Raw genomic sequence first — 12,425 nt, 5'->3', positions numbered from 1 at the left:
CAAATTGTTTGGGCCTTCTGTAAGGGCAGCACGCTGAGAAATCAAAGCAGCACCCCTTCCTGGTACTGCCAGCAAGCACAGAGGCATGTGGTAGGGGGACTGCTTTGGACCCAGGACACCCTAGCTCTCCTGACCTGGGTGAATCTGGGCCAAAGAGCAGGGTGCCACTTTGCATGTCCTGCACTGTAAACACAGGAAAAGGAGTGAGTGTGCTGCCCAGGTGACCCTGGGAGGAATACATGGTCAAGTGTGGTACTTCTCTCCTGGAGGACATTGGTATCTGAGCACATAGGATGTGTATAACAACCCATAGAGGAGGTGTCCTTAGAAAAGGTGGTGTTATTATGACCTGGCCCTCTGCAGGAGGGCTCTGAGGCTTATCATGCCCAGAGCTGTGCTCTCAGTGGCCTCGGTCCCACTCTCACAGACAGAACATGAGCACAGAAAATGGCATCCGTTCACAGGCGCCTGGACCACTCTGCACGAGGAGGGCACACTCTTAAAGCAACTGGGGAGTGCCCCAGATGATGCGTGTCCAAGTAGTGGTCCCGAGATTCTTCCACAATTCTGAGATCATCCATTGCCCTCCCCCCGTACCTCCTTGCAGGCTCCAATACAATTATGGTCAGTATTGAGAGCTGAAAAAATGATAGAGGGGGAAGAATTGGTACCTGAGCCTAGTGTTTGTCCAGCGGAGTCAAAGGAAAGAACCACTGAATCTGCAACACAAGAGGACAAGTTCATTTCTCTCTCCTTACAATAACATGTCAAGCTCCCACTGGCTCTGCCCAAACCCTGCCCAGGGAAGAATCAGCCAAGATGGAGCTTAGTGCAGATGGCTCCATAGGTCCATGTCACCCAGTGCAGATGGCTCCATAAGTCCATGTCACCCATCCACAGGGCCATGCCCACCCATCCATTGGGCCAGGAGGCCCTGCCACCCCTTAACTCCTGCCAATGAGAAGAATGTCTCAAGTCAGGGGCAGCCCCCAAATTCTTCAGAGGCATTACCTGCCAGATTAGGGTGCAAATTTATTTCTTTTTCCCATTTCAATAACAAATAAAATTAAACCAAAACAAAGTAAAACTTTCAGACCAGCCAAATAGCTCAGTGGATCAAAGCGTCTGCAAGCAGGTGCAGGGGCTGGGGGTTCAATCCCCGGGCCTGCTGTGGCAGCCTTGCCCCTGGGGCATGCTGAGACGGCAACTGAGACTGGGTATGGTGCATGCCTGTAATCCCAGCTCTTGGGAGGCTGTAGACCAGAGGATCACTACAAGTCCAATTTAGTAGTGAGACCCTGAGCATCCTGTAGACCCTTCCCTAAAATACAAAAAATAAAAAATAGATAAAACTTTCCTTCTGCATCTGGTTAAAGGCACTAACATTTCCCCTTCCATACCTGCCTTTCTTCTAATAACATACCCAAATGTTTATTATTGTTTCTCCCCCCAAAAAGACTAAAAATGGCCTATAGGAACTTATGGCATATACTGGAATAAAAATTTAAAAAGTCAAAGAAAGAAAGATAGATAGCAGGGGAAATGTTAGTGCATAAAATGCATGCCACGAGACCCCAACCAACAGTGCAGGCAGGACCAAGGAGTGCATGAGCTCCCAAGCAGCCGAAGCAGAAAGGAGAAAGCGAGCAGTTCCAAGATTTAGGGTCCACAATGCATTCATTCCTGCTTACACTCAAACATTCAAGGAGTACTAGGCATCTGCTATGTGAAAGATACTAGGACTGTGAGATAAGAGCCAAACAAAAGCCATGCACGCTCTCTACCCTCGTGGATCTCCCTGCCATCAAGTCTAGGAGAGAAAAGTTACAGAGAAAAAAATTAATTAACTAAAAACTGATTAAAAAAAAAGAAGAGAGTGTTATGAAAGTTTGTACTGGGAGACGCACTGAGAATGGAAGGGGGTGTGTGCCAGGCAGGAAGCCTTGCTGACGAAGCTGACATTTGGACTCTTGTAAGTGAGGGTCAAACCCAACGGGGATGAAACAAGCATTCTAGACCAAGAGGCTACCTGTGGAGCACTGAAGCAAGTGGGGGCCTGGTACTCCACAGCCACTCGAAGTCCAGAGCATAAAAGCAATTACTACATGGCCATCAGGAGAACTTGCTTCACAGGTCTTAACAAAAGGGATGCTGTGCAATGTTCAAGGTGGTATTTCTACATCTCTTGAATAGTGAATGTTGCATGGCTGCTTTTCATAAGGTGACCTAAGCCAAAATGATAAAATAAAGCCAAAGCACAGTGTATTACCTGTAATTATAAGCTGGTACTCTACAAAGCAGTGCAGCTGGATGCATGTAAGACCGGTGTTTATGGCCATACTTCACCTCAGCATTGTCCTTCACGTTTCAATGTGTAAGTCATTTTCTCTCAATGCACACAGAAATTCAATACCACAGTTATTATAACTGTAAATAATATCTATTCCCACTGCAAGACTGTAAGTTTACCTATGAACAGATACTATATCTGCTTTATTTACTGCTATGTGACCAGTACAAGGTCTGACATTTAATAACTATTTACTGAATTAAAATGCTTAAAGAAATAAGTGGACCACAAGTCTTTCAGGCAATTTGGCATATATAGGTTTTCTCACAACTCTGTTTACTGGAGAATCAGTGGTAGTGAGCTAGAGTATATGGCTTCTTTTTTTTTTTTTTGGCAGAACCCAGGATTGAACTCAGGCCCTTGCGCTTGCCAGGGAAGCGCTTATTCCACTGAGCCATCTCCCTGGCCCCGAGTATGTGGCTTCTGATAAGGATCCAGAGGCAGATATTTTATATAGCCAGTCAAGGGCAGATCCATGTGTTCTGAAATCTACCAAGAAACAGATAGGGATGTGACCTTTTTACAAAAAGCAGCAGCACAATGAGGTCCACTGGCTGAACACACTGACTATCCTACCTCCTACAAGCAACATCTAGCTGATAAGTTCTTCTCTTTTATTATTTCTTACATCGGTCCTCTCATTGGAAAGTCTGCCTCTCCCTTTTAAGAAGCTTTATTCAGGTATAATTTACATGCCTCAGAATTCACTCAGTTTAGGTTTACAATTCACTGATTGTTAGAAAATTTCCTATTTCTATCACCCTCAAAAGATCTTTCAAGCCTAGCCACTGTCAGTCCTGCTGCCACTGCCAGCCACAGGCCCCCACTACTTACTTCCCACCTACTCATTTGCTTTTCTGGACATCTGCCTGTCCTCTTCTGCTGCCTGTGCCCCCACCACAGCCCTGCCTCTGCACTTTGACCCGTTTCTTTCCATCCTTTGTATAGACTTATCCAAAATGTATACAGTCATTCTTCAGTAAAGCCCCACTGCAGGCTGGGGACGTAGCTCAGGGATAGGGCCCTTGCCTAGCATACCCAAAGTCCTCATTTGGCCCCCAGTACCATAAAACTAAAAAAAAAAAAAAAAAAAAAAAAAAAAAAAGACTTCCTGTAGCTCGTAAATGCAATCTCTGACACACATGTTCTTCACCATTATGCTTCCCTTGCATTTCCCCAGACAGACAGCTCCTTCTGGTCTTTGGGCATTAATTAACACATTGATCTCTTCAGTTTGCATAAAAACTGTCCAGACTTTGCCATTAAGATGCAACTCAATCAATTCCCTCTTCTGGATACCTTCTCTGATCAAAGTTGCTCCCACTGTCTTCAGTCACTGCTGCCCTTCTATCATGCCACTGACTACACTATGGCCCTTGCTGGCTGCTCTTTCTCACTGAGCTGCAAGCTTCCTCAGGACTAGGATTATCTCCTCATTTTGAGGCTTTGGTGCCTTGTTCAGGGACTACATGAAAAGCAGGCACCATGTTTAGTAAACTAAGGAAAAACCGGTAAGCACCCTTGCTTTCTTTCAAAGGGGATGTTATCTGAGTGACATTTCAAAAGTAAAGGGAAATGTATCCTGGGGAACAACTCGGTTCCAGTCAATCCAGAACCTGAGTTGCCCTTGTTCAACGAAGCTGCACGGGCCAAGCTGGGCCACATCCTGGGAAGGTACACACACAGAGCAGAGGCACAGGGCAAAGAGAAAAGCCCAAGTGAGAGGATCACACTCAGCTGTAGTGGGAACTGACTTGCCACAGGAGCACCAAGAAAAAGTATCTCAAATTTGCACTGCAGTTGGTAAGAATCATTCCAAGTGTAATTTACTTTCTTTGTACTCACAAACAGTCCTCATTTAATTTTTTTAAGCTCTTCAACCTAAATGTAAAGAGGAATAACTAAAAGTCTAAAACTTATCGAAGACTAAAAAGGAATAAATGTTAACAGTGGCTGTCTCTGGATGGTGGAATTACTGGTAATGTTTATTTTATGTAATCCTACAAAATTTTATGGTATATGTATATTATTTTATATCATGAGAAGAAAAAAGTTCTAAGTCAGGTGTGGTGCTACACACCACGTAGTACCAGCTTCTCAGAAGGCTGAGGCCAGAGGACAAAAAATGGAAGTTAAAAAAGAACTTTTTAATGTTGATCTAGGCTTTTAGCATCTCACTCACTATGCAGTGAAGCCAAAGAATGGAAGGCTCTCACTCTCCTTCATTAATTACTCTAAGTGCAGGAAGATTGCTCAGCTTTTCTCTCAGTTACTGAGATCATATTTGTTTTGCACCAACTTAATCAATCCCTCAACAGATTGGGCTTTTTCCCTGCTTTTCCTCTTTCTTCCTTCCTTCCCAGAAATACCATGTGCCAGACTGTGTCACGTACAGAGATACAGAGCTCAAAAAGAGCCAGTCTTTGCCTGCCAGCCAACGAAGGCGGACAAATTGAGTAGGCACTTACAGTAAAATGAAAGAGAGGTGTTTAGGAGGTAAGTGCCAGACAGGTGACAATGTTACTGGAAAGAAAAAGTCAAAGGCTTTGTAAATGCTCTTTCCAATGATGACCCAATGCTCCTACAAGCATGGGTCTTTAATAAGACAATGCAAACAAGATAGCACATTTCTAGAGGAAGTCCATGGCATAATGTTTTGTGAAAGTTGAGATGAAATTTTGTCCTGAGCATTAGAGGCACAAACGTCAGAAACAGTTTGGCTATTCATTATTTGGGCTGACTCTAAAGGACTTATTATTTTTGTCATAAACCATCCTGACAGCTAATGGGAAAACTTAGTCCTCAACAAGTTTAAGAGTTTGCTTTGCAAGAAACAGAGTAAGAATATACAAACTTCTCCCTTTCCACCTAACACATAAGTCATTTTTACTTCGAGCACCCGCGGGCGCCAGCTGTTTTGGCTCTCAGGCCAGAGGCAGCCACATGGTATGTTGCACAAGTGACCAAACAGAATCCCAGACCAAGTACAACAGAGCCTTGCTGCACATGATTGTTCAGTGAGGAAATCTAGAATTTACTGGAATCTTTTATTATGGTCAGATGTTTCCTGTGTCTGGTTTTTGAAGCAGAAAATAAGGAGTAAAAAGAATGGGGCTCAGTCTTCTTAGTCATTGCAGAGATTTTCAAAGCACCAAGTGTGCCATGAGCAAGCTACATTTTGGGGTGTTTCCTGTCATGGTACATACTTCATATATATCTTCTGCTATTTACCATCTGTAAGGCCAAGAAACGTAAGAATGAATAAAAAAGTAATTTTCATGTTAACAAGTAAAAGTAAAAATACATATGAAGTGAAAAAATTCTTACTAGAAAGAGAGAAAATGAGGGAGATTTCAGTGATCATCAATGTAATAGATATTTACTGAGCAATTACTGCACACTGGACTAAAGGACACAATGTTAAGAATAAGAAAAATCCACTGGACCATGGGAGGCTGCTCAGCCACGGAGGGTGAGCCATACACTGCTCATCCACCTCTGAGGTAGACTGGACAGAGATCTGGACTGAGAAGTAGAGAGCACTGAAAGTTGGCAGACACAGCAGACGAGAGTAGAGAGGGGGCTGTGGATCAAGCTAGTGACAGAGCATCAGAGGAAAGAGTCACTACTCTGCTGGCAAGCACAAGACACTTAAAGAGCTGCCTTAGATTACAGTGCTCTCCCAATTACTGTCTCTGTGGCAATGAGCGATAACTTGGGCCATCTTTCCACAAGACTAACTTTTAGTTAACTTTTCCTCAGTTCCCAGGAGGTCTAGCCTAGAATTGAGCGCATTCTTTTCTGTATCCATGCTACCTTCGAGCTTTCCAGGAACTGTGTAGGCTCACCTCCTCTTCCACACCTCATATTTTAGTACTCTAGGACCAGATGACAGGCTGCAACGGTGGCCCCTTCATCAGTCACAATGCACCCACAGAGTCTGATCTCAGAAGACTGAGCCGTGAGCCTAAGCTCTGTTTCTCTACTGGTCTATTAACAGAATTTATACTTTAATGGCAACACTAATTCTGTTTGTTTGTAGTTTCCCCATTGGTTAGATGCTGGAGGAACCTAGATCTAGTCCTTACTTTCTTCCTTTTGAATCACAAACCCAAAGAGAACAAAACTTGATCAAATGAGATTCTGGAAGATAGAGGAAAACAAGGATGAAGAGAAAAAAATTCAAACACTGCACTGAATTGGAGGAATGTAGTAAAATGAAAGAGAGGAGTAGCAGTGAGAACAGATGACAAGAAGGTGGTACCCAAATATGACAAAGGGACGGAAGAAGCTGGTGGCTAAAAAGCAGAGGGAGAGCATGTATAATCTTAATGGGACTGAATTTCTCTCCACCAGTTTGTTTGCAAAGCCTCAGTAATCAGAGGCTGCTGAGGTAGATTTGTTCCATGAAGTGTCTCCCTTACATTTAGCATAGTACTTTAAAATACCAGATATAATACTGGAGTTCTTACTAAGCTCAAGTGGCTACGTGAAGGGATCGGGCAGACAAATTAGATTTCAAGCCAAGACTGATTAAGAAAGACAAAAAAGGTCACTACATCCTTGTAAAGGGAGCAATCCAAGAGTAAGAGACAGTAATCATAAATATATATGCACCGAATACCAGTGCACCCAACTATATAAAAAAATATTAATAAGCATGAAAAATCAAATAAGCATTAATACAATTATACTGGGGGATCTCCATACCCCACCGTCATAAAAAGACAAATCAACTAGACAAAGAAATCAAAGATAAAATATTAAAACTAAATCAATCTTTTGAACAAGACTCAGATCCACATGAATGAGAAGGCTAAAAATCACAATAGATGCGCAGAAATCCAGAATATCATGTATACCTACAATGAAAACTTGTATTCTAATACAATGAAAAATACAAAAGAAATGGATAGATTCCTAGATACATATGAATGACCAAAGCTGAATCAAGAAGATATAAAAATCCTAAATAAATCAGTATCAATGAAATCAAACATGTAATTAAAAACCTACCAACAAAGAAAAGCCCAGACCCTGACAGGTTTACTGCTGAATTGTACAAGAAATTTAGAGAAGAGCTTACGCCACTATTTCTCAAAGTCTTTAATGAAACTGAAAGCGATACGATATTCCCAAATTCACTACTAAAAACAAGGATTATCCTGATACAAAAACTGGAAGGACTCAACCAAGAAAGAGAGCTACAGGGCAATCTCCCTAATGAACACAAATGCAAAATGTCCTCAATAAGACGCTGGTGAGCAGAACGCAGCAAAGCACCAAGGTTGTATATGATGACCCAGGTGGGACTCATCCCAGGGATGCAGGGATGGTTCAAAACACGTAAATCAGTAAATGTAATACACCATCTTAACAAAGCCAAGGACTAACACCATTAGACATCTCAACACATGGAGAAAAAGCTTTTGACCAACTCCAGTCCCCATTCATGATAATAATTCTACAAAAAAAGTGCAACAGATGGTCTTTATCTCAATCTCATAAAAGTCATCCATGATACTAAATGGATAATAAAAACTGAAAGCTTTCATTCTAAAATCAGGAACACGACAAGGCCATTCAGTCTCCACTCTTTATTCAACATAGTCCTGGGAACTTTAGCCAAAACAATCAGATGTGAAAGAAGTAATGATAGCAAAGAAAGAAGTTAAATTACCATTATTTGCAGATGATGCGATGCTCTACATAGAACACTGCCAAGACTCCACTAAAAAACTGTTAGATATCTTTTAAAGAGAGGGGGAAACAATCAATAAAAATGATATAGAATTTCAAAACAAGATAGAAAATTAACTATTATTATATTGCATATTGTTATCATCAAAGTATAAATTACAAGACACAGGCCTGCAAAATTGATCAAACAATATAAGCACGAAATGTTCCTTTCAATGAACTAGTAGAAATTAGTAGTACAATTATCTAGCTATCTTCTGTATATCCCCCTCCCTTTTAATCCTTTCCCTCATCCCAGTTGTGTCCTTTGAAGCATTTTCTTTCCTTTTCAAAATATCTATCCTACCTTTTGGATCCTATTTACTCTCTTCAGTTTCTTACACTAGGAAGACAGTATGTTGGACTTTTTTTTGAGGGGGGGGAACCAGGGATGGAACTCAGATCCTTGAACTTGCCAGGGAAGCACTTATTCTACTGAGCCATCTCCCTGGCCCCTAGGAAGACAATATGATGTTTATATATCTGAGTCTGATTTATTTCACTTTTGAGTATGATCTCTGGTTACATCCATTTATCTATAAATGTCCCCAGTTTATCTTTCTTTATAGCTGAATAGTACTTCCTAGCAGAAAAAGGCCGTATCTTTTCCAATCCATTCTTTGTTGATGGGTATATGGCTTGTTCCCAAGATCTAGCTATTTACAAATTGTGCTGCTATAAAGATGAGTGCACATATATTGCTGTGGTACAATGTTTTCCGTTCATTTGGAAAGATACCCAGGTGGGGAATAGGTGACTACAATGGGACCTCCAATCCTAGCTTCTTGAGAAATCTCCACACTGATTTCCACAGTGGTTGTGCCAGTCTACACACCCCAACAGTGGAGAAGGGTTCCTTTTTCTCACTGCTCTTCTAGCATTTGTTATTGGTTGACTTCTTGTGATAGCCATTCTTTCTGAGGTGAGATGGAATTTGTTTTAACTTGCTTTTTTTTTTTTTTTTTTTTTTGTACTTTAGGGAAGGGTCTACAGGATGTTCAGGAACTCACTACTACGACTTGTAGTGACCCACCTGTTTACAATCTCCCAAGAGCTGGAATTACAGGCGTGTGCCACCACGCCCAGTCTTAATTTGCATTTCTTGAATAACCAGTGAGGTTGAACATTTTTTCATGTATTTATTTACCATTTGTATTTCTTCATCTGAGAAATGTGTATTAATCTCAGATGTCCATTTCTGGATTGGGTCTTTGAATTCTGAGGGCCTGATATTTTTCATTTTTTGTATGTTCAAGATATAAGCCCTTTGTCTGAGGGACAATTACCTAAATTTCTTTTCCCAATTTGTGGGTTTTCTTTTCACTCTATTAGTGATTTTTTTTTTTAATGTGCAAAAGCTTTTTAACAAGGTGAGATCCCAGTTGTTGATTCTTTGAAGTGTTTCCTGTGCAATTTGTGTTTTGTCATGAACTCTCTGCCTACCCCATGTCTTTAAGATTTCTACCTACTTTCTCTTCCTGTAGATTTTGTGTTTCTGTTTTAATACTTAGATCTTTAATCCACTTTGACTTTAGGTCAGTGTATGATGACAGACATGGATCTAAAAATTGCTAGATAGGGCCAGGGAGGTGGCTCAGTGGAATAAGCGCTTCCCTGGCAAGCGCAAGGGCCTGAGTTCAATCCCCGGTTCCACCAAAAAAAATAAAAATAAAAATAAATAAAAATTGCTAGATAGATTTAATAAGTAAACTCAGTAGTATAACTGGATACAAAGTCAACCCTCAAAAATCAATAGTCTTCCTGTACATGAATAACAAACTGAGACAGAAAATAGGCAAACAACAACTTTCACAATAGCATCCAAAAAAATGTAATACCTACAAATCAATCTTTTTTGGTACTAGGAATTGAACTTAGTACCTCATGCTTGCCAAGCAGGTGCTGAGTCACTGAGCAATATCCTTGGCCCAGGAATCAATCTAATAAAGGATGTAAAAAATCTTGACATTGAAAACTACAGTTCTCTGAAAAAGGAGATTAAGGAAGAAATCAAAAAATGGAAATATATACTTTGTTCTTGGGTAGAAAGAACCAATATAATGAAAATGGCCATACTGCCAAAACTGTTATACAGATTAAAGCATTTTCAATCAAAATTCCAATAGCATGCAATCCTAAAATTCATTTGGACCTAGACGAGACCTAAAATAGCAAGCAATTCTGGGCAATAAAAGCAAGTCAAGGACAACACAATACCTGACTTGAATTATACTATAAAGCTATGGTGAAAAAAGCAGCACACAATTAAGAAAAGAAAGAAAGAAAGAAAGAAAGAAAGAAAGAAAGAAAGAAAGAAAGAAAGAAAGAAAACACCAGACCTAAAAATGAATGGAGGGCTGGGAAGATAGCTTGGCAGTCTAAGTACCTGCTTGGCAAGCATAAGGATCCAAGTTCATTTCCAGTACAGCATGCTGTGCTGGTCCTGAAACCTCAGTTGCACCATGACAGCCACTGAAACCAGGTGTGGTGGCACATGCCTGTAATCCCAGCACTGAGGAAGCTGAAACAGGAGGATCACTAAGAGTCCGGAATGTGTAGCAAGACCCTGTACCAAGTAAATAAATAAATATTAAAACAAGCAAACAAACAAAAATGAGTGGAATAGATTACAAGGTGCAGAAACAAGAAACAACTCCAGACATATTCAGCCACCTTACCTTTGACAACGGGGCAAAACAAATTTATTAAAAGAAAGATAGCTTCTAAATGGTGCTGAAGAACCGGGTGTGGTGGTACACCCCTGTAATCCCAGAACACAGGAGGCTGAGGCAGGAGGATTGTTGCAAATTCAAGACCAGCCTGGGTTACGAAGTGAGCTTAAGGCTAGCCTGAACTGCATAGCAAGACCCTATCTCAAAAATTAATAAATGGTGCTGGAAAAACTGGCTTTTGGGCCAGACAGATGGTTCAGTAGAATAAGCACTTCCCTGACAAGCTCAAAGGCCTGAGTTCAATCCCCAGTTCCACCAAAAAAACCAAACCAACCAACCAAACAAACAAAAAACCCTGGCTTTGTACATGCTGAAGGTAAAAACTGGACTTTACATTTTTCACTATGCACTAAACTAAATTGGAAATGGATAAAAGAAACATTAAAACAGAAACATTAAATATTAAATCAGAAACATTAGATGTTCTGGAAGATAGAACAGATAAAACTCTTGAAGACATTGGTTGAGACAAAGACTTTATGAATAACACCCCGATTGCACAGCAACTATCACAAAGAATCAACAACTGTGATCTCACCTTACTAAAAAGCTTTTGCACAGCAAGAGAAATTCCTAATACAGTGAAGAGACAACCACAATGCAGAAAATAAATGTTCATAAGATGTTCCTCTTACTAACAAGACAAAGAATTACTATCAAGAACATATAAAGAATTAAAATTAAAATCACATCTCCCAAATTTAAAGACCCAATTCAAAAACAGGCATCTGAGATTAATACACAATTCTCAGATGAAGAAATACAAAAAGAAAATAAATACATGAAAAAATGTCAACATCACTGGTTATTTGAGAGATGCAAATTAAAACAACACTGAGACTCCATCTCATCCCAGAAAGAATGGCTATCATCAAGAAGTCAATCAATAAACGCTTGAAGGGCTGTGGGGATAAAGTTGGGAGTATAAACTGTTAGTGGGAGTATAAACTGGTGCAAGTACTGTGGAAATCAGTGTAGAGATTTCTCAAAAAACTAGGATTAGAGGTCTCATTCCACCCAATATTCCTCTCTGAGAATCTTCCCAGAAGAATTAAAAACACTGTGCTCGCTTTGGCAGCACATATACTAAAATTGGAATGATATGGAGAAGATTAGCATGGCCCCTGTGCAAGGATCACATGCAAATTCATGAAGCATTCCATCAATTTGTAAAGCAAATTCCAATCCAGACTGATAAACCCTGCAAAATCCTCTTTCAAGTTTAATGGAGAAGTTAAATACTTGCATGACAACGAACAACTACACAACAACAAAGCCAACCCTACACAGACTACTAGGATATTCTAAAGAGGGATCAAAATGACCACAACTCCATGAATTAGAATGGAAAGAACCCACCAAACAGGGCAAACAATTAGACCCAGGAGAAAAAGAGGTATACAACAGCAGTCTTTCAATTATTCTTTTGTATACAGCAGCAAAATATTTCCATCAGCACACTCCACAAATGGACTGCTGCTGTACCTTATGGGTCATGATTCTGTCCGGGTCTAGAGGGTGGGATATCAAGGAAACAGCAGTAGCTCAGTCCCACCAGTGACACCTGGACACCAGTAAGCGTCATAGACACTATCCATGTCCAC

General features: G+C 40.6%; 1 protein-coding gene and 1 non-coding gene across 3 annotated transcripts in view; one reads left to right on the top strand and one right to left on the bottom strand.

Moving 5' to 3' along the window:
- The window catches only part of St3gal3 (ST3 beta-galactoside alpha-2,3-sialyltransferase 3), a 252,926-nt gene that overhangs the window by 146,361 nt on the left and 94,140 nt on the right, over positions 1-12,425 (bottom strand). The window contains exon 3 of one of the 2 annotated variants that reach the window (XM_004647615.2): positions 672-719. The exons of the other annotated variant lie outside the window; for it this stretch is intronic. Coding sequence (XP_004647672.1) covers positions 672-719 — 48 coding nt within the window. The remainder of the gene's footprint in view (positions 1-671; positions 720-12,425) is intronic. 2 annotated transcript variants of the gene reach the window in all.
- On the top strand, positions 11,884-11,990 carry LOC111814441. Its single transcript, XR_002819430.1, has one exon. It is a non-coding gene; the product is annotated as a U6 spliceosomal RNA (small nuclear RNA).

Source organism: Octodon degus, unplaced genomic scaffold, assembly GCF_000260255.1.
Source record: "Octodon degus isolate 3935 unplaced genomic scaffold, OctDeg1.0 scaffold00315, whole genome shotgun sequence".
Lineage (NCBI taxonomy): Eukaryota > Metazoa > Chordata > Mammalia > Rodentia > Octodontidae > Octodon > Octodon degus.
The sequence above is the reverse complement of the archived record's forward strand: the minus strand, read 5'-3'. Positions and strand labels throughout refer to the sequence as shown.